Source organism: Ambystoma mexicanum, chromosome 2p (assembly GCF_040938575.1).
Source record: "Ambystoma mexicanum isolate Mex_15411 chromosome 2p, UKY_AmexF1_1, whole genome shotgun sequence".
Taxonomy (NCBI): Eukaryota; Metazoa; Chordata; class Amphibia; order Caudata; family Ambystomatidae; genus Ambystoma; species Ambystoma mexicanum.
In genome coordinates this window covers 483,550,492-483,578,182 of record NC_090923.1, presented here as the reverse complement: position 1 = coordinate 483,578,182, position 27,691 = coordinate 483,550,492, and the positions used below count along the sequence as shown (strand labels likewise).

General features: G+C 47.0%; 1 protein-coding gene across 20 annotated transcripts in view; it reads right to left on the bottom strand.

The window, feature by feature from the left end:
- NOL8 (nucleolar protein 8) overlaps positions 1–27,691 on the bottom strand; it is a 1,066,580-nt gene that overhangs the window by 794,777 nt on the left and 244,112 nt on the right. For all 20 annotated transcript variants that reach the window (XM_069643873.1, XM_069643874.1, XM_069643889.1 and 17 more), the window contains one exon: positions 14,326–14,473. In XM_069643873.1, coding sequence (XP_069499974.1) covers positions 14,326–14,473 — 148 coding nt within the window. The remainder of the gene's footprint in view (positions 1–14,325; positions 14,474–27,691) is intronic.

The following is a 27,691-nucleotide window of genomic DNA, read 5'->3' as shown; positions in this document are numbered from 1 at the left end:
GCTAGCCTGACGGCCCGGAGCTCCAACAGATTGGTATGGATTCTGGACTCCGACAGAGACCAACGACCGCTGACTGTCAACTCGTTGGCATGAGCTCCCCATCCCGTGAGGCATGCGTCCGTCACGATCGTCACCTCCGGCCGGGGCAGCCAAAATGGGGCCCCCTTCATCAGATTGCCGTCGACGGCCCACCACAGAAGGTCCCGGGCTACCGAGGGCGGCACCTGAACAGGGTCCGACAGCCTGCCGGAGGACTGAGACCACTGGAGCTTGAGAGCCCACTGCAAAGATATCATCCGCAGACGAGTCTCTGGCATCAGAAGAATGCAGGATGCCATGAGGCCGAGCAGTCTCAAGAACTCGGACACTGGGAGATCCTGGGGAAATTGAAACTTGTTAACCATCTGCTGAATGTGAAGAGCTCTCACCTGAGGAGGAAAACACTGCCCCAGGGACGGGTCGAGCAGTGCTCCGATGTACTGGAGCCGCTGCGTTGGTGTCAAATGGGACTTCTTTAAATTGAGGGAGAAGCCCAGCCTGTGAAGGGAGTGGCAGGTGACGGACAGATGATCCAGGACTTGCTCGTGAGCGCTCCCCCTGATCAACCAATCGTCCAGGTAGGGGTAGACGTGAATCCCCCCCCTTTCCTGAGATGCGCTGCCACCACCACCATGAGCTTGGTGAAAACCCTCGGGGCGGAGGTCAATCCGAACGGCAGGACCCGAAACAAAGTGCGAGTTGCCAACCGCTAACCTCAGGTACTTCTTGTGCATGGGATGAATCGGCACATGGAAGTAAGCATCCTTGAGGTCGAGAGACACCAACCAATCGTGAAGTTGAAGGGCCTGGAGGACTTGAGAAAGTCACCATCTTGAACTTGTCCTTCCTGAGGAGTTTGTTCAAACCGCGCAAGTCCCCCGTCTTTCTTCGAAATAAAAAAATAAGGGGAATACCATCCCTTGTTCCTCTCCGCTACAGGCACGAGTTCCATGGCATCTTTCTCCAGCAGGGCTTGAATTTCCTGCGCAAGGAGTGGATCCGGACTCTTCAAAGAGAGGTTCCCTGGTGGATTGTCGTGAGGCTTCTGCCAAAAAGAAAGACAGTAGCCGTGGGTTATGATCTCCAGAACCCACACATCCGAAGTAATGGCTTGCCACTCTACAAGATGCTGCGCAAGCCTTCCCCCAACCGGCGAACTATGGGACCTGGCCTCATGACTGAGTGGTAGCGGCTGCAGCGTTGCATGAGGGCAAAGAGGCAACTTGCCAAGTCCAAACCCGACTGAACGGCCTCACACATGGCATCCTTGCCATCCTGAACCATAGCAAGGAAACCATCCGGTTCGACCCCTTCGGGAATATTTTCAGCCGCTAATGCAACACAGTTCCACAGAGTGTGTGTGAAACGAGACAAGGCACATATGGAGTTGGCCGCTTGAAGCGCCATACCCCCTGAAGAAAACACTTTCTTCGCCCAGCCGTCAAAACAGTTGTCGTCCCTATACGGAGGGATGGTAGGATACGACGCCTGCTTTGCCGGGGCCGTAGCCGCCTGCACCATCAAACTCTCCGGAGTGGGGTGCCTAGACAAGTAGCAGGGGTCGCTACTGGCTGGACGGTATTTTCGCGACAAAGACTTGCCCACTGCCGGGAGACTCTCCGGAGCAGCCCAAGCCGCCACCCTTCTCTGCAGAGCCATATGAAACGGCAAAACCAGGTCAGCGGGGGGACCGAGATCAAGGATGTCCGACCAAGCCAAGTACTCGGTGCCCGAGACATAAGGCGCCGATATGAAGAATCGGCATGAGTGCCAGGCTCCGGCCTACAAACCTCCACCTCCGGAGTGACATGCAGTGACTGCCTCAGGTCATCAAACTGGCTATGGCTCGAGATAAGCTCATCTGGAACCGGAACCGGAACCAAGCCGTCATCAGATCCTTCATCACCCTCTGAAATGTACTCCAGATGGGGAGAGGAAAACCTCTGGGGACCAAAGCAGTGCCTGACCTTAGCCAGAGCCTTTCTAGGGGCAAACCCCGTGCCACAGGGCCCCTCCGACACCACCGCCTCGAAAGGCGTCGAGGGCGCCGAACGAGTCGGCACCGACAGAAAAGGCGTAGAGCGAATCTGCGTCGACGTCAGCTGCAGCGCCGCCAGCATCGGCTGCGTCAACACAGGCCTCGAAGCCGGAGCTCCAAGAGTGTCTCTCGACGACCTAGGCACCGACGGCATCGACGCCCCCCTCGGAAGCAGTGCCTCAGGAGAAATCGTTGACGACCTCGGCGCCACAGGCGTCGACGTCTTCTTCGAAGAGAGCACAGGATCACGCGGTCTCGAGCGCATCGAGGACCGGGACCTGGAACGGGCATGGCGAGAACGGCTTCCCTTGTCCGAGCGGGACCTCTCCCGCGAGCCGTGCCGACCACCCGAGCCCGAAGGCATATGAGCGGTGTCTCTCGACCGGTGCCGACCGACCCGTCTCAGAGGCGCGGACGGACCGGTGCCCTGCGATTCAAGAATCGCTAGCATCTGCTTCCCAAAGGAAGCCCATTCCTCCGGTGTCGCTTGTATGGAGGGATAAGTGACCCGCCGACGGGTAGAGTCCTCGTAAGAGGACGGGGAAGGCGACCGATGCCGGCGCTTCCGGGAATGCCTCGAAGAGGCGGAGGAGTGACGAGACCAACTCCTGGAAGGAGACCCACTGGACTTCCGACGATGACGCGGAGAGTCGCCCCTCGAGTCATCCGTCGAAAGCCCCGCAGACCTCGACTTCCGGGGCTTAGACACCCGGCCTACCGACCGCTTCTTCTTGCATTCCCGCAAGGCCTTTGCCGTGAGAGACTGGCAGTCGACACTGTCGTCCGTATCGTGGGCCTCCCCGAGGCACCAGAGGCAGGCGTTGTGCGACTCCGTGACCGACATCTTGGACCCACAGTCCGCGCATTTCTTGAAGCCCGGACGTGGGGTTGAAGACGAAGTAGACATTGCCCCGAACAGGTATTCACAAAAAACCAAACCGGTTCAACGAACCGAGAATTGAAACAGCAAACTCCAACGAGTTGAGGCGCACCGAGATTCACAAAGTGAACACGTTCGCGGAAAAAACAGAACTGAGGCTATGGGCGTCGTACGTCCTACTCATCACATCGGGTGACGTCGGACATCGGAGGAGGTCCTCGGGGACGGCGCAGGACGCAGACGCCAAAGATTTTCCGAAGCAGCACAGCTGTGCACATTACCTGTCAGATATGGAATACGTCGGAGGACCCAATCCCCTCGAAAAGTAATCTCAAAGGAGGACCCTAAGGGTCTCCAGCAACACTGCCCATAAGGAGCAGTGTGCTGCAATGATAAAATACAGATGCCTTTTAGAGCTATGGAGCAGACAGACTCCATAGTACAGGTAGAATATAAAGAATAGAGTTCCAAAAGACAGAGCCCACAAGAATGAATGAGTGGAAAAAGGCTCCACTCAATCAGGGTTTAAAGAAAAAGTTCCAAAAGTCCAGCAAAAAGTGCTGGGGGTCTCACTAGGAGAGGGGATGAGGCATACAAATGATAAATCTGACTAACTGTGTTGGCTGGGGTTTTTACTTACCGTAAGCTTTTGAGATTCCTGTGTAGCTTTGGTGTGTTTCTTGTGATTGGGAGGTCTCTCATCCAGTTCACCCAGGCTCACTGCTGGAATCGTCCTAGGGTGTCTTCTCAAAAGTCCCTGGAGCCTCCATCCACAAGGCTGTCTGGGGCCGGGGACCACGCTATCTGCAACTTGCTATTACTAAATACTCTCGTTCTAGACCTCTACGTTCCTCCGGAACCAACTCACTGTGTGTGAAGTGTTTTGCTAAACAGAGGGCAGGAGGCCAATCTCTTTCTTCTGCCGGCTCCCTCTTGTGGAACTCCCCTTCCTCTTTATCTTGAGCCGGACCTCCCCAATTTCCGGAAGCTCGTCAAGACCCTCCTTTTCACACCCCTCTTCCCTCCTCTGCTAACCTTGCGGTCGCTGCGATTGGTGACCAGGGCCCTTATGTGTCCTCGGGGCACTGGCCTCCCACACCCAATCGCCTCAGCTCGCACACAGAACTTGCCAAGGCACACACTGGCCTACACCTTTGTAGGCTTTCACTTACCCGCTTACTGCAGCTCAATGCTCCGTAGCACCTACTATGCTTGGTGCTTGCATCTGCTGCTCAGCACAAGCACGGACATCCCAGCACTTACCCCCACTCCCTCTTCCCCTCTTCTCTCTGCACTTGCACATTCTGAATACTAACAAGTCATAGTAGGTTTGTCATTATCTCCCAGTTTATATATTGTTTTTTTAATCCCATGTTCCCTCCCTGCTGCCATATGGGTGCTTTGAAACACCATTTACTTGTTGTATAAGCGCCTGACAAATGCACAATAAATAAATAGAGTGAAATACTTACTTGTTTGAAGAGACTTCCTCAGGAACGCTGACTTTACATGCAACTGAACCCTATCTCACCCTGCCTACAGCTGGCAGCTAGAGCACTTTGTTCCCTTTTCTGCCTCTGAGAGAACTCATGCAATAGATTAGGGAAGGACTGGATAAGAAAAGGATTCAGTCTTGAACAGTATAACAAGTGTTTAAAAGTTACTTGTGAAAGAGTTGGTTGGTAACTGTCCCTCTGAGAGTGAGCAGTTACAAAAGTCTGTACTTACCTTGAATGTGTATTGCCATTCTTAAAAGTATATATAAGGTTATTTTATTCACCTGGGAATTGGTTGTGCCTCTTCCCAAAAGTAATGCTGTTGGTTTCAGCAATTTCTTTCAGAATATAAGTGCATAGGTTTACCAACTCGGTCTTGCTTCCCCTAACTTGCTGTATAGCCTGTTTAGGGTAAGTGTGCCTTGGCCTTACTTAGCTTAGCTTGAATAGCAGTGTGCAATTCCTAATAAGTGTATTGTGGGTTTTACTAACCAGGGTCTGCCTTGTGTCATCCTAAAATAAGTTAAGAGTTATTGCTTACATTACCTGTGTTCCACTGATCGGAAAAATTACATGCTTAGGTTTTACCTGCCATGAATAGATGTGTGCCATTCTTAATAAGTGTACTGTAGGTTTAGCTGACCTTGGTCTGCCTGGTACAATCCTAAATTAGTGTAGAAAGTTATTGCTCCCTTAGTCTGTGTTCCACTGATCTTAAGAGCAACTGTAATTGTACATTACACCGAAAGGTCTTGCTCACCTGGAATAACTGAAGTTATCCTGAATGCATTGTAAGGTCTATACTGTTCCATGAATTTGTGTTCCACTATTCAGAAAAGTACCCTGGTAACAGGGTTGGTTTACTAAATGATTCCTTGACTGAGTGTGACTACATGACTCGCATGTATCCACCGTGTGGTGCGGGTGGAGACAGTAGATACAATCCATGTGGGCATCACCTTCATAGACTTTTTTGAGTCCACATGTCGCACAAGGACGAAATAAAGCTTTTCCGGACATATTTTTACCAGAATGTAACGTCGCCGAAGCGAAAATACAACCTAATTTCGATTAGCAGTAACCACGAGGATCCCACTACTTTGAAAGACGGTTGAAATCTGAGGGAGCGCGGGGGCGGGTCCTGTATTTATATCATGGCGTCCTGACGGCGCGGTAACGCATGATACAAAACGAGGTGGATAGGACGCATAAGCGTCGAAAAAGTTTTCCTACGGGAAAGGGTCTATATAATGTACCGGGGATTCCCAGCCTGACGACGGGGAATATTCTAAGCATGTGAATCCATGAAAGATCCAATGCTGGAGAATAGGTGTGTCCTATACTAAATGTGTTTGATAAGGTCTGACTTCCGTAGAAATACTGTTCGTTTTCTGAACAGGGTCTATGCATTGGTCTGTGTATCTTAAAGCATTGTTGGTTGGTTTTTATAAATGTGTTTATAAATAATGTGATAGTACTTATTTACCCAAGATTCATCTCGGCCTAACTTGTATTTAAATACACCATTTATTTTTACAATACATAGTGTTTCAGTGTTTCTATGGACCATATGTATGCTACAATTTCTTTGTACCAAGCAACAGCCCTCTCTCCCTCCTAAGATACGCCTGGCTGCTCTGTATACGCTACCAAATATGCAGGTGGTACAGCCTTATACGAAGAGTGGAGCTTTGCACTGTCTCATTTGTATTGTTTTACTAAGCCCTTAGTTGGACTTCAGAAAAACTGTCCTAACACGCACTATATACTTCAGGCTCATATCAAACCGCTTTCTGCCTCCGAAAGCATATTCGCAACTCTGGCAAAACAGATGGCAAACAGCAAGTAGTCTAGAACCAAGAGGATGTACATTCCTTACCCCAAATATAGCACAGCACACATAGGCTTCAACAAAATGCCCACCTTTCAGGTATCTAGAAATTAGTCACTTGATTTCAAAGTCAACTCAGCATTCATTCCATACTAATGATCTTTAGGATTGGAAGGAGCGGGATTGGCAGAAAGTTTTTATTGAACATTATTCGACCATAGGCCTTTTGTGCATCAGAATAACAAGTGCCAGTACATTGGATCATGAAATAAACACAAGGAAAAATAACACAAACCAGGTCAGTATATCTGTGCGTACAATAATCAATAATCATTGATCCTTATGCTCATTACTGCACAAGACAACCAGTGCTGTGAAACCGAAAGTACTAAAGGAAAAAGTGTAGTATATATAATGAGTGGGCAGCAACTTGTGTTTGAAATAAGAAAGCTGATTAAGGTACACTTCAAGAGATAAAATGTTAAGGCTTCGCTGGCCTGAACAGTTATGACAGGGATTGAGTGGAGACTGTTCCAATCCCAAACGGACTACCTATCTATTCCATCCTTGTTGGTTTCACCACGTTAGTGATAAGGTCTCCTCTCCTCTTAATTCGCCATCAGCTATCCATGGCATTTGCGCTTTCCTTAGGCGGAGGTCGCTTAATGTAGGGGCTCTTTGTTATAGGGTAACCAAGCTCGCAGGGCTGTATGAATGGCTAGATGGAAGGAGCACGGATGCAAGACGTGATTGGGGATACCTGCTCACTCTGCCCCATCTCTCCCCTTTTTCCTCCATCTTTGTTTTTACTTCTAGCCGCAGTTTGGCTCTGTTTGTCACAGTTTTTTGGGAGAACCAGTTAGCTCCTTGTTTAACGACTCAAACGATTGCACGTAGTCTGTCAGATAATCAGACTGTTAGGCCAGATTGTATGCAGTAGCCCTATGGGAAACTAAACCAGTCTTGTCCTCTTGGTACTAGCTAATCCAACTATTGGTATAGGTCTGTACTACACAAGTTGGTAGAGTGACCGAGCAGCCGACTATCTCAAGAGGGGTAAATGTGAGCTGTAGCATTGAAATCCACAAATACAAGTATACAAATAACACTGTAGTAAAGTAATTATTTGACAGTTTTAAATAAGCCTTCTTTAAAAAAGGCAATATGCAACAAGAAAAATACACTTCATAACACTTTCTCAGAATCCATATAAGCAAGTAGATATTCATTAGAGATGTTTCATACACACTTCCTACACCCTGAGGTGACTTCAATTACTATGACAGTATTGGCATTTATATATCACATATATCACTTTTTGTACTTGGTAAAATTCTGAGGTTGTGGAAAAGGAAATGGTTAGGGAAGGATAAAGGTTAACAGGTTCTCAGAGCATTTTAGCACTTTTCAATCTCCCACTGAAGTCTAGATTAGATCTTTCCCAGCAGTACAAGTTAAACTTAGGCACCACCTATGAGGGACAGTTGGAATCAAAGTCAATGGGACAGAAGAGTCTGCAGGGTGCCATGACAGCCAAAGTCAATTTGAACAAGGTCTATGGAGCTGAGGCACTTCTTTAGATAGCAGAAAGTCTTGCAAAGTTTAGAGAGTTTGTAAGAAATCACTGTTGGGCCACAAGCCGTTAGGCTTGTGAAAGACAGAGCTGAGATCAACTCTGTAAAAAGCAGCTACTGCAAGTCTCAAGTGACATAATACAAGCTACAGACAAAAGAGGTAAGTACCCCTTAGTCAAGACAGTACCTTAGATTTGAAGAAGAGGATCCAGCTGACCTCTGTTCTGGTTGCAGTCTTGCAGATCCTCGGTTCCTGGGCCTCAGTCGTGGGGAGGATGTCTGGGGGACTCCTGCACTGCAGTTTGAAGGACGGCGGCTATGGGCTCTTAAATTCAGCAGCACTTTGCGGTTTCAGCTACCGGTTAATAGCACCACCGCAGATCTTGAAAACTTGATTGGCTTCCCTTGCTTCTGGGGTCCAGAACTCTGGTGAGGTGACTCGGGCTTGGGTTGTCCTGCTTCGGGAGGGCTCTTAGGATCTTCCTGGAGCTCTGGTCTGGCTTAAAGACGATGCACTCCACTACGGATTTCTCTACCCCCGGCATTCGGTTCCAGCAGCAGCAAAGAAGTACAGGCAGTTGGGGAAGGTCCTCCAGCAAAAGTTCGTCCTGGGGTTAGTTGGTGCCACTAACCCAAGGGAAGAAGTCGTCTGTTCCAGGCTGCTCTCGTTGATTCGAAAATGGAGCTTCAGCACTGCAGCAGGGCTTCACCGGGCAGTTCAACGGTCCAGGAGGGTGCAGCAAGCTTCTCTTCCAGATTCCTTCATCAGAGTTGTCGTCCAGTGGTCGACTCTGCCTTCAGTCCAAGAAACCTCGCCTTTTGTGCAGGTTTCTCCGAATCATGCACAGCCTAGCTGTCACTCAGACAGCAGGGTGGCTGTCCTGCGAGGACAGCCAGCCAATCAGCACTCGGTGCTTTCAGGTAACCAAGGAGACTAAGGACAAGAAGTTTTGGGCACCTCTCTCGCTTCCTGCCCTGCCAGACAAACTGGAACCAGAGGCGGGTTTCAGTACTGAGGCCTGCCAAAGGAAAAACCAACAAAAGGGTTAAACCTGGTGTGGCGCAGAGTAAACCCCAAGGAAGACCTCACAAGCAAGAAATGGCAAAAAAAAGAAGCCCGGGCCATTTTGACAACATGGGCACCCATGGGTGCACTACTGCAGCTGAGGATTCAGTCTGAGGAGGAAACGCACAATGGTAGGAAAATTAAACCACTGCTACCAGCCATTAAAAGTCATGATGCTAACATAAAAGATGTTACATGAGTAAGTAGGAAAAGGGGCTACTAAGTAACGCCCCAGTACTTCCACAGAAGATTGGGTGTACTGGTCACATAGGAATAACAGGTAAGTAAAGTCAATTTCACATTACTACTCTTGGGAACAGTAGTTCACCCAAGAGAATGTATTTAAGAATCAGCAGAATGGTCTTTTGGTTCAAGTCCCGTATTTCCTCTCTTTGGTAAGGCTGGGTGTAGGTTAGACAAATATGTCTGAAGTGGAACACCTCCTCCACCGGTCGTTGGGATGGTAGTATGATATTCTCTGTTTCTGTCATAGCTCATTTCGTGACTCTTTTAACCATCATCTTTGAGGGCTTTTGCAGGATATTGTCTGTTGTGGATATGACACCAACTGGATCTACTGTTGCTCTGCGAGGTTCGGATTCGCCGCTCCATAGCCCTCAGCTTTCATATTAGTTTTCCAAGAGGGCATAGTAGCCGTTCAAACTTCAGTGAATGGGGACAGAGACTGCTTATGGAATGCTGCTGGACATATATGGATTTTAGTGACAGTGGTTCGAGGAGGGTTTGTAAGAGCTGTGTCAGATTCCAATCTCTTTCTGCATACTACAACCTCTGGAGCGTAGCTCTCGTAAACTTTCCCACTTCCTCCCGCTCCCCAGACTTTCAACTCACTCAGTCTCGGTCTTCTTCTTACTCTCCTCGCCAGGACTTCTGCAAGCAGGTCCAGCGGGGGAGTGGATAGACACTTGCCAAGGATTTCGCTGCTTGGGGGTCATGTAGGTGATCTCCCTGTCCCAGTAGTTTGGGGATCTTAAGCTGAAGAAAAGGCTTGGCTTTAGTCTTTTTATGAAAGCATTGCCATAGGTGATTCAATAGTGGCCATCGTACCCATGTTGGTCATATTTCAGGTCGCTCTTATGTGCGGGTTTACGCATGCAGAATTGGCCGATTTGACAAAATTATCCCTCAAATTGATGGGAACTTGTGAAGGGCATCCTTATGCAGCACATGAACATGACCATACATGCAATAAGAATTAGGTTTTGCAGCCTTCTTGGGGGGGGGGGGGGCAGGCACCAAAGATGCGGAAGCTCTGAAGCAGATAGCCGACTTCATGTGCCCGCTCCCAACAGGTAGGTCAGGCCAGTAAGCGGAACCACAAATTAACACCGCTGTAGGGCAGCAGCAAAATTGAAGCAGTCCACACTTTGTGAGGAATTCAGGTGACCTTCTGTTAGGACAGCTTTTCTTAAGTCCAACTAAGGGCTTAGTAAAACCATTCAACTTAGACAGTAAAACACTCTACTCTTAGTATAAGGCTTTACCACCTAGTATATGGTAGCGTAGACAGAGCAGCCAGGCTTATTTTAGGATGGAGAGAGGGCTGTAGGAAAGTACATAGAACCTGTAGTACACCAAGGACTCAATAGAAACACTTACAACTAGAAGTATTATACAAAATAAAGGTTTATTATAAATACAATTAGGCCAAGTTAATTCTTGCGGTAAGTACTGGTCATAGAATCAAACACATTTATAAAAAATACACCACAATGCTTCAAGGTACACTGACCAAAACATAAGACCTTATTTAAAATACCTAACCGTAGTTCTAAGGAAGTCAAACTAATAGTTATTTTTAGATTACTTTCAGTAATACAAGGGTAGAAAACCCTAGCAGTTGTACTGTGACGCTCAGCAAGAAATCACTTAGTAAACCAACTGGACAATATACCTTTCTGAATAGTGGAACACTTATTCTAGGAATAGTAAAAACCTATAACTCTGAATCAGCATAACAGTTATTCTAGGGGAGTTGGACCTTGGGGTGTAATATACAATTACACTTACTTTTCAGCTCAGTGGCACAACTTCTAAGATCAGTAAGAATATTTTACACTAATTGAGGATTGCACCATGCATATCAATGTCAGCTACACCTAATGAACACTTTTCAAGAATGCCACACAGCTATTCTAGGCAGGTAAAACCTATATACTTTTAAAACTGAGCTATCAGCAACTTAAGGATCAGTATAACCTAAGGTAGACTTATTCTGGACAGGCTAACAGCAAGTCAGGTGAAGCAAGACCCAATTGGGGACACTGATACATTTATATCCAAACAGGAATAGTACAGTGTAACCAATAGCATTACTTTTGGGAAGAGCGGGACCCAATTCACAGGTAAGTAAGTTAACCTACTATCTACTTTCTTTTATAATGCCGAGACAATTTCTAAGACTTTGAGTAAACTTATTCAGAATGGCACGCAGCTATTCCAGGTAGGTAAAACCTACATATACTTTTCAGAATGACAAAACATATCTAAGGTAAGTAATACCTTTACATATACCTTTACAAGTGTCAGAACAATTTCAAGGTAAGTAAGAACTTTCATAACTGTTCACTCTCGGGGCTACAGTTACTATTTTTCAAGTAAATACGTTTTTCAACACTTGTTTTACTTTTCAAGGCAGACCCCTTAAAGTATCCAGCCCTTCCCAATTCAATGACAAGTTCTCTCAGAGGCAGAAGAGGGGCCCTGGTGGTCTAGGACCCAGCTGTAGGCAGGGTGAGATAGGGCTCAGTTGCAGGCAAAGTCAGAGTTCCTGAGGAAGACTGTTCAAACAAGTAAGTATCTCACTTTTAAAGTAAGTTGAAGGTCCAGGGAATTCAGAGAAGACACCCTAGGAGGAGTCCAGCAGGGGCCTGGGTGAACAGGATGAAAAGACTCCCAATCACAGTAAACACCCTAAAGCTACACAGGAATCACAAGAGACTTAAGATAAGTATTACCCAAGCCAACACAGTACCTCAGCACAGAAGAAGAATTTGCAGCAGGAGGATTTAGGACCTGCAGCCAAAAACCCAGGCGCTGAATTCCTTATTGTGAAGACAGGACCCTGGATGGACTTTTTCAGCAGGGACCGAAGGGGAAGGCTCCAAACAAGAGTTTCTTCACTGCTGGAGGCGGTTCTGTGGATTTTGATGCCCTTTTCAGGAGCCAGAAGACTGAATATCGCTGCTCAGATTCTCGTCGTTTGCAAGGTCCAGCACTCTGGGGAGGGTACTTTTTGGACTCGATTCACGTCTCTGGAGGTCCAGCAGGATGCCCACAATGTTTCAGCAAGATTCGGTAGACCATGCACTGCACGATGGCTAGAGGTCCCAGGGTATTGGGGTATTGCAGCCCTGCATGGTCACAGCACAACGTGGGATGGCTCAAAATGCAGGTCTTCCTGAGCTTAGTAGGTCTCACCAGGCTCTGGGTGGGGTCATCATTTTCGGAGTCGTCAGGTCGATTGGAAGGAAGGGTAACAGCAGGCCTGGTTACACAGCTCTCAGATCGCTGGAAATTGTCTTAGCTATGTTTTCTTCATCATCCTCTTCAATTTTGGTTCCAGTGGTCAACTACCCCTTCAGCTTCCAGGATAGTACATTTATGCAGGAACCCAGCCAAACAGCCATGCAACATTCAAACTTGGGGGGTTGGCGGTCCTTTCAGGCCAGCCAGCTTCCCAGTTGGAACTAGATTCTCGCAGTGAGGCTGGAAGACAAAGGGCTGCAGAGTTTGACTCCTCCCTCGCTTCCTGCCTTCACAGACACGCTGGAGCTTGGGCAGGCTTGACCGAGGTCTCCCACCAAAGACAAATTTGACACAAAGGATATTTCTGCCCTGGAGGTCAGGGGAAGGAACAAGAAAGGTTAAGGAACACTAAAATGGCGAAAGAAAAGACAGGGGCCATTTTGGTAAAGGTCCACCAAAATAATAAAAAGGTTCAATGCCACCAGCCATTAAAGTTAAGTTTGTCCATGTAACATAAATGTTACTTTTAGAATGAGAAAGGGGATACCCGCTACCCTCCATCCCCCCAGCATTGCACATAAGGTGGGGGGAGGGGGTTGGTGCTGGTCTCACCTAATAAAATGTAAAAGGGACCCAAAGATCCATTCTACCCTTAGGAACTGTAGTCCTCACAAGGTCAGCCAAAGAAAGTTAAAAGGGGGGGTCCCAATGACAACCCAGAAACAATCGGGAGTATGTGCCAAAAGTTGTCAAAGAGGATACAATTAAAAAAATACTATGGAGTCTTAAAAATGACACCAATAAAAAGAGTAAAAGACTGAGGGTGGAAAAAGGTTCCCACTCACTGAGTTAGAAGTAAAAATAATCCACAAGTAAAGCAAAAAAGTTCTGGGGTTGTCACAGGCCAGGAAGATCATAGTTATGACAATCCTACCCAACACATTCAAAGCAGCAGACCATTATGAACTTTCCTTACTTCTGTTCTTGCATTCCTGGAAGACGAACACTCACCTGTTGGCTTTGCCAAAACTTCTTTTGCTACTTTAAAACACCCCTTACTCCCTACAAAGGGTTAACTTTGGGATTTGGGACTCTTATCGCACTGACGATATTCTCTTTAGCAGGGAAGCACTTAAGTGCTAGGGTCTAATATTATAAAAGGCAGCATATTGGTGTTTGAACTTTCTGAATACTTACGTTTCTACCTGGTTCTACAATACTTAATTGTTTTACGTCATTTATTTTCATGCACAGTTTACCTAATGAATGCTCATTTTAAACCCGCTTCAGTTTTGCCACGTTTGAAATTAAAGTACCTAAATTGGGACAACCTTGTTATTTAAATACTACAAAATAAAACCACATTTAATTACTGACTTAGTTTGTCTATTTACTTCACTATTAATGCCACATTTTTTACTTTACTTAACCTTCAAAACATGTATTGGGAATACCACTATGTGCTAATAGCGTTACAGACATTGGGACCAAGCGATAATGACCCTACCCCAACGTATGACTTGAGGAAAAGGCTAATGCAGAATGCTTTACTCCAAATAAACAATTCACGGCCCTGTAAATGTGATTGACTCAAAAGAGAAAACCATGCAAACTTTTCCTTAGCACCCATATTCAGTGATGGAGCCTTTTTGTGTGAACAGCACACTGAAATGCAATGCAAGTCTATTCTACTCAAAACTTTAAAATTAGGGAGTAAACTACTCAGACTTGAAATCTTATATGGAGCTCAGTTTGGACTGTAGAAAGAGAGGAAGAAGACAATGAGGGACTGATTGATTACATTAGGGATGGCAAGAGCATGAAGGCAGGTGTTGACAAAGGGGAAGATAGAACTGAGCATAGAGTCTGTCACTAATCCACACTTTTAGAGGTCATGTCCAAAGTTCCTTGCCTTATGATCTGGTACTTCTGTTCCTGGCACAGCTCTCATTTGAAAGTTTTCCACTCCAGCTTTTTTCATGGATTTAACCAAGTTTGCCTTGATGTCTCTCTTGGGAGTTTCATTTTTCTCATTTGCTTCTTGACGTTCTTGTGCTAGCCTGCATTAAACACCCAACATGGTCTTATTTTTCAGGTTACCAAGACATAAATACAAAATACTATGAAAGGAGTTCACCTAATGGAATACAGTACATAGATAAGCACCATCTCTAGCCTATATCATTTAGGGACATGAAAGTTCAATTTGTCCACACAAAGGTCATGCAATAGTAGACTAAATCAACACTTTCACGTTTGCATCCGAGGTAACATTCTGTGCTTATTAACAGGTTCACGCATCCATCAGAAGCTCCGTTTGATCACATAACAGAAGCAGACTACTTGATTGACAACATCACAGCATGGGAAGATATTATTTGGCATTTTTATGAAGTTATCGCATTCTGAATAAAACGAGAACAGTGCAACCATGCATCAGAAAATAAGAGAAAGGTGACTACAGGACCACCACTTTCGCAGCACAATTTCTTTGTGAATGTTTGTGTGCCCCAGTTGACAGATTCTGTGTCAATGTAGTCTTTCCTCAAAAAACCAGCAAGATGTCATGAGCAGAAACCAAAACTTCTTCAGAATCGCTGGCATCCCTCTTCTCAAAACCCAACTCTAAATTCGCTTTGGTGATAGCATTTCCACTTTTATGATGTGACGCAGATCAGATTTTGAAAATAGGCATCTTCTGAGTTATTTAGATGAGATGCAGTTCTCAGCCTATATTTCAGGCCTCTGCTTGCAGACGAGATTACGACTTCTTGTAAAAGAAGAAAAACGGGGCAGAACATGGTTAATCCCAAGTACAGAATACATTGAATAAAATGTTTTCTGCTGCATTCCATGCGTCACTGTACGCAGAAATGTACGCGCACTATAATGAGAGCTGTGCCCATGAGAGGGACTAGGACACAGCTACATTAAGAAATGGGCACTGCTCTACAAGATAGAGGGACTGGATGGGAATATGAACGTTTAATGACGGTTCGTTTTAGTTGTAAGGTGGACAACATGGCAAGTAGTGCCAAAACATTGCTTTAGACACCTTTAAAGAAAAATGTGTTCTGTACTTTGGATTAATTGACCCAGTGGAGGAGGGGGGGGTCAAGCTGGTGTGGTGCTGGCCCACATTCTAGCACAGAGCACATACAGTGAGGTTGCAAAGCACTGGTACAATCTCCAAGACAAGACTAGTATATATCTATGCATTATTAATTTTGCTCACCAATTATAGGCTCCCTTATAGCGCCCGTGCACAAGAGCTACAGATCACTTTCAAAAGTTACATTTCACTAGATTCCCACAGGAAGACAGAACCCCAGATGTTGCACAATGCCCTGGACAAACCAGTTATCATAGGACTGTTTGATTTTCAATTCTGGAGACGTGGGGGGCATTTAGTGAAAAGAAAAAAAACGTCTGCAATCCATACCCATCCCGAAAACCCCAGTTTATTGAAATGGCCAGCAGGTTTCAATTGCTTTTGTAGTCTAGCTGGATGTGGTCCACAGGAGTCAAGAATCTGAAGAAGAGAAGACTGCTTTAAAGACACATAAGACTGCTGCTACAGACAACCAACATTCCCCAAGCCATCTACCAGTGAAGCACGGTTCCCTCTCCTGGACACAGGAAAGTCCCTCCTCCCTTGGCTGGTAGGATCCACTAGTTATGCACCCTGAAACAGTGCCCTTGTGTTAGCTAAGAATTGATGTAGTAACGCTGTGTGAGACTACACACTTATCTGCATGGTATTAGGTAACCCACCACCTTTTGGTATAGGCCTGTACTTCACAAGTTGGTAGTGTGACTGAGCAGCCAGGCTCATCTCAAGAGGGGTAGATGTGAGCTGTAGTAATGAAATTCACAAATACAAGTAACCAAGTGACAATTACACTCAAGATTTCAGTTCTAAACAGTTATTTAACATCCATTTTTAAATACGCGTTCTTTAAAAAGGGCAAGATAAGTAAAAAAAAAAAAATACTTAAAAATACTTTTCCAGAATCAGCACAAGTTAGTAGATATTCTTTACAGATGTTTTTTACACACAGAGGTGACTTCATTCACAAGGACTGTAATGGCATTTATATATCACTAGTTATCCTTTGCAGATTCTGATGTTGCAGAAAGGAAAGGTTAAAGGAAGGAAAAAAAGTTAAAACAGGTTCTCAGTACAGGTGAGGACAATTAATCTTCCAATGAGCTCTAGACAAGCCTTTCCCAGCAATAACAGTCTAAAACTAGTTACCACCTCTGAGGGACAGAAATATCTAAGTCAATGGACTAGAAGAGTCTGCAGGGAGCCAGGACAGCCAAAGTCAATTGGAGCACCGTCTATGGAGCTGAGACACTTCTTAGATAGTAAAGGTCTTGCACAAAGTTAGAGCGTTTTGTAGAAATCACTTCTAGGGTCACAAGCTGTTATACTTGTGAAAAGTAGAGTTAGAATCAACTCTACCAAAAGTAGCCAATGCAAGTCTCAACTGAGAAGAGCACAGTTAAAGACACTGAGGTAAGTACCCCAAGTCTAAACAGTACCTCTGGTTTGAAGAAGAGTGGTCCAGCTGGATTCGGTCTTGTTGTAGCAATGCAGATCCTGGGTTCCTGGGCCTCAGTCAGGGGCACAAGAGGGAGGACGTCTGGAGGATTCCTGCGACCGCAATTTGGAGGTCGTCGGCAGCTACGGGCTCTTTTTGGATCAGCAGCACTTTGCGGTTTCAGCGTGCGGTAAACAGCACCACTGTGGATCTCGGATACCGATCAGGCTTCATTCACTCTTTGGGTCCTGCACTCTGGTGAGGGGACTCTAGCTCTGCTCTAGACCTGCTTCTGAAGGGTCCTTAGACGACTCCTGAACTTCTGGCCGGATTGCAGATGTTGCACTCGACTATGGATTTCTCGACCCCTGGCACTTGGTTCTTGCAGCAGCGAAGAAGTACAGCCAATCAGGGAAGATGGTCCAGTGGAGTTCGTCTCGGGGTTAGTTGGTCCCACTAACCCATGGGAAGAAGTCATCCCTTCCGGAGCTTCTCTTGTCGATTAGAAAAAGGAGTTTGAGCACAGCAGCAGGGCTTCACCAGGCAATTCAAAGGTCCAGGAGGATGCAGCAAGCTTCGTTCACGGGGTCTTCACCAAGTGTTTCTCCCAGTGGTCGACTGACTCCAGTCCCAAAACCCTCGCCTTTCAAGCAGGTTTCTCCTATTCATGCGCAGCCTAGACTGTCAATCAAACAGCAGGGTGGCTGTCCTAAAAGGACAGCCAGCTAGCCAATCAGGACTGCTTGCATTCATACACTCCTAGAGACAAAGGACAGGGGAGTTTCAGGAACTTCCTTCACATCCTGCCTTTCCAGACACACTGGAGCCAGAGGCGGGTTTCAGGACTGAAGACCGCCAAAGGCAAAACAAACAAAGGGCTCAAACCTGGCTTGTTGCGCAGAGTAAACCCCAAGAAAGACCTCACAAACAGAAAATGGAGAAAGAAGAAGACCGGGGCTATTTTGACAAAATTGTCACCCATGGGTGCCATACTGCAGCTGAGGAATCAGCCTGCGGTAGAAACGCACAATGGTAGGAAAATTAAACCACTGCCACAAGCCATTTAAAGTAGTGAGGGTAACATAAATGGTACATGAGAATGTAGGATAAGGGGCTATTGGGTAACCGCCTCAGCACTAGATAAAATGGTGTGTGCCCGACCCACAAAGAGAAAAGGTAAGTAAAGTAAATTTCACTTTACTATTCTTGGGAACAGTAGTTCACACAAGAAAAGGTATTTAAACCTTATCAGAAATCTAAAGTATTTCCCTGTGAGCAGCACTGAAGGTTCTGTGTGTAAACATATAAAAAGTAGATGCCTATGGAGTTTGTCAGACTCCAAAAAACAAAGGAGACACATATTCCAAATCAGGTCGAAACACATATTCCAAATCAGGTCAAAACACATATTCCAAATCAGGTCAAAACACATGAGAGTGAGAAAAAGGTCTTACTCACTCCAGGGTTAAAATTAAAAAGACCTGAAGCCCAGCAAAAGAGCTGGGGGTCTCTACGGATGAAGACAATTAGCACAGAAATGAGAATTCTTCCTAACACTCGTCCCCCCAGACTAAGGGACAGGAGGATTTAATGCACTCCTGGATGAATCTCCTAATCCAGTCGGTTATACTTTCTGGAGAGCCATCAGCATTTTGGTGATTACACCCGGACCTGTGTTCTATAGTAAAATCAAACCCTTGGAGGTTGATTGACCTCGTTAACAATTTTGGATTTTCCCCCTTCCTCTGCATTAGCCATCTCAAGGGTTGGTGGTCTGTTTGAATAATGAAAGTAGAACCATACAATTATGGCCTACACTTTTTCACAGACCACACAATGGCAAAACATTCACATTCTAAAGTTTCCCACCTTGTGTCACGGTCCTACAGTTTCCTACTGATGAAGCAGATAGGGTGTTCCCTGCCTTTCCCATCCAGTTGGCTCAAAACTGCACCTATCACTGTGTTAGAAGCATCTGCTCAAAACTGCACCTATCACTGTGTTAGAAGCATCTGTTTGTACAATGAAGGATTGGTTATAGTCGGGAGCTCTGAAGACTGGACCTTGACAAAGGGCTTTCTTCAGTCCTTCAAAAGCCTTAGTGCACTCCTCATTCCACCTGACCCTTCTTGGGAAATTTGGATGAGGAGATCACATTCAAGGCAGAAGCTATGGTCCCATAGTTCCTTATGAAGTTCCTGTAATGCCCAGTGAGACCTAGGGAGGCTCTCACTTTGGTCTGTGTAGCGGGGGTGGCCCAGTCTTGTACAGGTTTACCTTGCGAGGCAATTGCCTTATTTCACTTCCTCCTACCTCATGTCCCAGGAAAACCACTTTACTCTCACCAATTTGACATTTACCAGCCTTTATGGTCAGATGGACCTGTTCCAGAGCCTACAAAACATAGCCTAGGTGGTGAAGTTGGGAAGATGGTGAAGATGCTCTTCCCAAGTGGGGCTGAACAATGCAATGTCACCCAAGTATGCCACACAGAAGTCCTCTAACCCATTCAGAACTGTAGCCGGTGCATTTTTGAGCCCAAAAGGCATAATAGCTATTTGCCAATAGCCTGATGTCAGGTCAAATGTACTGAGGAACTTGGCTGAACCAAGTTTGTCCACCAGCTCATCTGTCCTGGGTAAAGGATGGTTATCAGTCGTGGGGACTGCATTAAGAGCTCTATAGTCCACACAGAATCTCAACTCTTTGGTTCCTGCTTTTGGTTCTAGGACAACTGGACTAGTCCATTGACTGGTAGATGGCTCAATAACCCCAAGATCAAGCATTTTCTTGACCTCATCCTTTATGTGGGTTCTGACATGATCTGGCATTTTATAACCCCTGCTTTTGTAGGGAGACTTGTCAACATGACAATATCATGCTGGTCCCAAGGGTATAGCCCGGATTTCAGTTAGAGCAAGGAGGTAAACTGATTCAACAGATCTTTGCACTCCTTCTGTTGTTTCAGAGTCAGAATCTGAAGAGAGTTTTCCTCCTTCAATTGTCTCATCTGAAGGTTGTCCCCTGAGGAGATCAGGGAGAGGCTCACTCTCCTCCTCCTCTTGATCAGAGGCTAGAAGCAAAGCTTGTAGTTCTGTTCTGGAAACATAAGCCTTGAGATGGTTAGTGTGACTGGGGTTGCCCAAGTCCACAAAATAATTGACCTCTCCAAGTTTACCCACAATCTTGAAGGGTCCAATCCATTTGTCCTGCAAGGCCCTCTGCCTCGTAGGTACCATAACCAAGACAAGCTGGTCTGAAGTAAACTCCACCATGTTGGCCTTCTGGTCATGCCAATGTTTGACCAGAGCCTGACGTGCTTTCAGGTTTTCTGAAACTTCTGTCATCAGTGCCATCCTCTTTCTGAGGCCTAGCACATAGTCAGTGACTCTCACTGGCTGTAGGGAAGCAACACTCTCCAACCCTTCCTTGATCAGGGCCAAAGGGCCTCTGACTGGATGACCACAGAGAAGTTCAAAGAGGCTGAACCCAACCCCTGTTTGAGGGACTTCTCTATAAGCAAAGAGAAGGCATGGCAGTAGAAGGTCCCACATTTCTATGGGGTTCTTCTAAAGCAACTATCATGCTCTTCATAGTACTGTTAAACCGAGGAAGCACTCGCATGTCCAATCCTATTGATAACCGCACACCCTGAAGAGGTGCCCTTGGTGGAGGTGGAAATAGGAAACCGGCAATTTATATTTATGGTAGATTCAGGTGCAACTAAATCATGGAGGGGAACTTTCCAGCCCTTTACATGCAGGGATTTATTTCTACAGTTCCATACACTGAGGAGCTGGATATAAAAGTGTGAGGGGAGGTAGAATGAGGCCCCTTGATACAGTAAGAGAGTTCCCCTGTGAACTTGTTGGGTAGGGATCTGCTCAGTACAATAAATATATCATTCTGAGATCAAGGGGAAGTGTGTTCCACTCCAGGGATGTATGTAACTCAAGAAATGGTAATAATCAATGCAATAGCAAGGGAGTCAGTAGTACATGGGGTTCCTGTGATCCCATATATATTATTTTTTATGTTATTAAGGTATTAGTAAATGCAGTGCCTCAAGTTGTGACGAAGTGTTGAAAAGTACCTACAGATTTTATTTTCCGACCCATGGTGCCACCCGAGATGATGCCAGTGACAATATGGTTATTAGATTTATAAGGACAGTAGAGAAAAGAGTAGTCCTGATTGGAACAGACCGGGACGGGTGCGAGTGGCGCCCAATATTAAGTATAGACTCGACAGTGTAATTAAAGAAAATGACTGATGAGTTATTTGAGGACAGTGAGAAAATGGGGAGATTATTTTGGGAATCTGCATCCCCTGTGATATTGTGCAGTATAGGGCTCTACAGTGCCCCCTGATGGCAGTGGTGACCCATCAGTTTTTATTTTTTGAGGAGGACATGAGATATGTGCCAGCACAATTATGGACTGTTAATTCACATGATGTTGGGTTACTGAGAGCTGTGACCCCTGTACAGATTACATTGAAGTAAGGTGCATAGCACAAATCATCCATTATGTGGGTGATCGGTTGGGATGTAGTGAAAATAAACATCAGTACAGGAGGGATTCTGTTGCATTATTGCAATTGCTGGCTCACAAAGGGTACAAGGCAGATACAAAGAACCTACAATACTGCCAACAGGAGGGACTATACTTGGGGGACAACTTATTTTTTGCAATGGGGAAAAATGTTTACCAGATAGGGCGGCAGGCAGTACGCACCACCCCTAGTCTCAGTACTGTGAAGGAAATGTAGCAGATTTTTGGGCTTATGTAATTATTGTAGGGCATGTATCCTAGACTATGCAGTCTACACAAGGCCTCCGTTACAAAGTCTCAGGGAAGGACAGAGGACTTAAAAGCACATTTGAATGGACTGACAAAATGACTAGACAATTTGAGGACTTAAGCTATTTGCACAGCCCCAGTTTTAGCAACTCCGGATTATATCCAGGAGTTCCATTTTCCCACTCTGATGAACGGCTCATGCATTGACGGAAGGAGACATATTATATGTTGATGGGTCATAAATAATTGACCAGGGGACGGGACTGAAGCACACAGAGGCGGTAGTGACACAGTAAGGGGGGGGGGGGGGGGGAGAGAATTAGTGACCACCCCTGTAGAAAGCAAGACCATAGTTTCATACACAGCATTGCCCATATTACAACTGGACCATTATTATCTGGGGAACTGATCAGCCCCAGGTTTAGAGGTCCATATGAGGTGGTGTTCTGTACTCCTCTCGCCGTCCATATGAAAGACTGAAGTCCGAAGAGCACCTGAGACAAGGTAAAGTTTAGTAAGGGCATAGCCAAAGAAGAGACATTTTTGAGGATCCATGCCAGGGTGGTGTGCAGTGGCACATGCCCGATTTTGTCTTTTTTTTCATTTTTCATAGTTTTTTCTTTTTTTTATTGTTTGTCAACATTTTTTTGAAGGTCTACAACCCGTTCGGCCCTGGTGGAAAAACGGTCTCTGCTTTCCCACTCCCTTTCCCTCCCTCTCCCTCTCCCTCTTTCTTGATAACCTTTTTTTCTCCTCTGCAGGAATAAGCAAAGTTGGCTGACCAACCTCTCTGTTATGCAGGGATAAAGTTATGTTAAATTGCATTTATTCTAGAACTTATGCTGTGTGTCTTTTTAGTATTATGATATTTTGTATGACACTGGTCGTTGTTGTAGTGGATGAAGGTTTGTCTGGTATATGGGGTGGGCATATAGAGGGGGCATGGACAGTTGGAAAATAATGCTAGTATAAATATATCTATGAAACAAAAACACAATCACAAAATGTCTCACTTTTTGCCGGCCACCACTACAAGTTTGCTTAGACGAATGAAACGGGAAGTATGAATGACGTATGATTTATATTGAATAGCTGGTACTCCGATATGCACATTGCAGGAAGGAAATCAATGAAAGCTGTTGTGTGTGCACTTATCCCACACACATCAGGGGCTCCTACGGTTTTAGTTCCACATCCAGTCCCAATTACAGAGGCACAATGCTTGGTACATCCTGCACTATAGCGGATAAAGGGCACATTCGAGGCACACAGCGTGCAGTTGAAGAGCATTGATCTAGACCCAGCGTTACGCAATGGCAACACAAAATAACACCAGTGTCTACAAGGACCATATTTCTCCTCGGGAGGTTACTCAAATGGCAGGGTTGGGGAGGCATGGCTACATGGCCGCGGGATAGGACGTGTCTTTTGTGAGCTCCTGCTGATCCTTCGTCGATCCAGGGAAGAAACCGTGCTTTATACTAGTAGTGCACAGCTAATGCATATCCTCAGATGTATGAACATTGGGAGCATACAACAGGCCTAACTGCAGTACGACTAGCAATATGAGGAACAAATGACAGGGAGCTGAAGTCCTGGGGAGCCCGACCTGTGAAGAAAACAAAATGGCCCCTAGCAAGAACAAAGGGACGAACAGCAGAATCGCCACATCGTAATGAGGGGAGCGGAACGAAAGAACACAGAAGCGGCCCCTGCCAGCCCATGCAGAAGCGGATAGAGCACGAACAAGACCGTGGCTGGAAGAACAGTTGCTGGAAAGCGAAAGCCTGCCGATGAGGGAGTGCGCGCTTGCCAGGGACAATGGAGCTCCGGTGCAGGCAGAAGGCAATGCGGACATACTTAAGCGACAAAGGGGAGGACGCAATACCACCGGCGCCGGCAGAAGCAGTAACAGTGAGGACTGAGTGGCCACCCTAAGAGAAGCACCTGGGCGGAAGCAATGTAAGCCCTTAGTGCAGCCCCAACAGCACACCAACAGCAGCATTGCCAAGGAGAGAGACCGGGGAAGGCAGGCTCCGGAGTACTCCCCTGTTGAGGGGAGAGAAACACTGCCTGCGGCACGACATGGGGACCGGCGCAACAAAGGCGTAATACTCGCCCAATTCGACGGATGCAGAGAGCGCCCCTTTCGGTTTGGCTGCTCGCCCGACCTCACAAACACTGGCACGACCTGGGGAGCGCCGTCGCGGACAGCATTGTGTCCCCGCCAGCTGTTAACTAACTAGAGGACCAGACACACGGCACCCACAGCACATATTTGGAAGCTGTCGGACAGTGGGACAGTGTGATAGTGAATACTCAAAGACCGAGCGGAGCGCAATAAATTGTATCCAGACGCTGATGGTGTTGCTGGGACAGAGCGCAACACAGTAGCAGGGCTGCCGGAGCTGTTGAAAGGAGAGAAGGTGGGCCCTGCACTTGTTGATGCCGGCAGCCGCACAAGAAGGTGAACAGTGCTGCAAATGAGTGAAGCACATAATCACATCAAGACACGCCATGACCAAGCAGATCTAAATACGGCCAGCCCACCCCGGCAGCAGCTACAAACGGTCCAAAGGGGCCCCCACATAGTCAATCACAGTAGGTGCCATAACCGAAAGTGCGCTGGATAGCAGGACATAAGACCTACAGTGCACCAAGCGGACACCACCATAAAGCGCCGGAGCCCAGGATGCCATACCACCTAATGACTTCAGGAGGATGAGGGGAAAAGGCGAGAGCACACCACCAGATCTAGCCAGGGACACAGCGCCCCGCGACAGGATGCATAAGGAGCCCCCCACCAGAGGCGGGCATCTACCGCTAACCACCCCGGACAGCACAACCAACGCGCTGACCAGCGCAGGCACAACAACGCAAACGAGACAACCACAGCCACACCTCGAGCGAAGCAGAGTGGATAGACTGCTGCACTGCACACCCGGATAAGTACGCTGAGCACGGAGGGGGCGGCAGGTTGGGTGCGCACACACAAGAGGGGCAGCTGCAGGAGCGGCTTTGATGGCGACACTGAGGGATAACTGAAGGGGCATTTCAGGACACATAAAAGCATAAATTGCAAACACATCATAACAGACCCACAGGCCCTCAGGTGCGCAGACGACGACACGACCCACCTGGTGCCGGGACATAAAGATAACGAGAAAAGCCAGCGGCCAAGGACGTGGGAGGACATAACCCACTCGTGAAACAGCGTCAACAACATATGAACACTCCCACCGCAGCTCGCCCTAGGCAGCACAACTGGGGACGGACTAGCCTTGAAGCGCCGAAGATCACACCCCTGAAGGCCCGGAGGGAAGCACAAGGTGACACCGAGATGGCGAACAAACAGGCCAAGACAAAGGGCAAACAACCCACGCTAGAAGAATATGCGAGAACACTGCAGATGGCAGAGGGGGCTAGGAGCAAGGAAAAGACCCCCGCCCCAGACACCGCGACAGTGAACATAGAGCAGCTGATTCTGGAAGCGATTGCGGACCTGAAACTAACGTGGGAAACCAAACTGGAATCGGCCATGGTTGAAATGAAGGCAGCACTGGAACTTAAAGTTGGCGCAGTACAAGAAGAGGTGAATCTCCTCAGGCAGGATGTCAGAACACTAGCAGAACATACAGGCGAACTGGAAAAGGAGATGGCCCCCGAATACAGCAGCATGCGCATCTGACAAATCGGAGATACATATACTAGAGCAACGCGTGAGCAATTTAGAAAACAGGGCTGAAGAGGAGGAAGGACGCGCCTGGAGAAACAATGTACGCATCGTGGGACTCCCGGAAGGAGCAGAGGGATCGAATCCCACAGATTACATTGAAACAATGCTGCTGCAAGAAAGAGGAGGGGTACTATCCCAAGGATTTGCGGTGGAACGTGCGCATAGGGCCCTGACAAGGAGGCCACCGCCAGGCGCTCCCCCGAGACCAAAAATCGCCAAAATCCTGAACTATGGAGACCGGGAAAAAAATATTAGAACACTTCTGGAAAGGAGGCATGATACAAAGGGCATCGGCAAACATCACGGCATACTAAACGCTGCTGGTACAAAGACACTGCATGAACTACGGAGCAATGAAAAGAAGAGTGCGGGAAGCAGGCTACAAGTACATGCTAATATACCCTGCCAAACTGAAGGTGTACCACAGAAACAGAGCATTGTTCTTTGACACCCCAGAGGATGCATCAGAATGGCTGGACACGCAGAACTGCCAAATAGAAACCGGTATCCAGAAGGAAGACGGCGCAGATCAGTAAAACAGAGGCCGCTGTACCTCTGGCGCAGCAGACCCAGACACTGGGACTAGAATAGAAGATGGGGCAATGACAGTCGGGAGAAATGTAACATGGGTTGCATAAGATACGAATGCTCAAGCACGATGTTATAGCGCAAGATTGCAGGAGTCACATGGAACGTGCTCTCACACCCCCAAGAATAGGTTAGTTAGGTTACTGTCAGATCGGTAAAACCCTGCTGGGTTCCTGATTTCGGCAGGGAGGGGATGTGTGCAGTGAATATAGTTGGGGAAGAGGGGTCGGGGAGGGTTAGTTGGGGAGTTATTGTTGAAAAAGGGAAGGGGAACAAGCCCATACTTATGCCAAACAAGATCGGAGGAAGGTACAAAAGGGAGGGAAGGGGGATGAAATACGGACGACAATGGGTGGTCTCAGAATAATAACATGGAATGTGAGAGGCCTTAACAGCTACCTGAAGAGGAATAAAGTAATGATGTATCTAAGAAGGCTGAAAGTAGACAGCAATACTGCAGGAAACCCACCTCACCAAAGAGAAACTAGAGATGGTCAAGAAAAAGTGGAGAGGGACCACCATGGGAGCGACATTCAGCTTACGCTAGTGGCGGTGGTTACCTGAGTGGCACCCCATGTGCCATTCCAGTTGCTTCAGGCAACGTTGGAGCCAGATGGGAGGATGGTAATAATACGAGGGTTGCTGGAGACTAGAGAACTGAGTATCAAACATGTATGCCCCCAACCATGAAACGGCAGCTTCTTCAGGACACTATATAGCAAAATCAGCCCCCACATGGGAGACGCAATCATATGGAGAGGGGATTTCAACTGCACGCTATGTCCTAAAATGGATAGGTCAGACACAAAACTAGATAAAACCACCCCCGCCGCAAAAAGGACATATGGAGACAGCAACACCCGAATGGTAGACACTATTCACACTACGCCGCTCCACACAACCTGTATACGAGATTGGACTACTTGTTGTTCGTCACCTCAGACCTCGTAGGGGATATGACAGGCGTAGAATATAAGGCAAGAACACTATCGGATCATTCCCCTTTGGTCCTGGATTGGAGACATCAACCCCCCCAGAGCAAGAATTCCAACATGGAGGCTTAGAGCGGAGGCCCTGCAGGACTCAATATTCCGAGAGGACCTAAGGGAGGAGATCATTGGGTACTTTGATACTAATACAGGGAGCGTGAAGACAGAAGAAATCTTATGGGAGGCATTTAAGCTGGTAGTGAGAGGGGTGGCCATATCCAAATCCAGATGGTTACAGGGGGGCATAGAGCGGGAGCTACAAGAGACAGAAGAAACTGGAAGAAATAATGCATAGGGGAGGCACCACACAGGAGGACGCCGAACATGCGTGCCGGCTACAACAAGCTAGCGCGGGACTCTGGGAAAGACTATGCAAACTGAATTACAAAAAATATATTGAAAGGCAACACGCAAGTGGGGAGAAATCGGGGAGGTTGCTTGCGTGGTTATACAAGAATGAGACATCAAGACCGGTAAGTAGGGAGATAACGGGAGAAGGCGGCCAGATTTGGAACACCCAGAAGGGGTGAATGAGGGGTTCCTTAGGTTCTACAAACACCTTTATGAAGACACGGGGGAGGTAGCAGAACGGGACATACAGGGGACACTGGAAGAC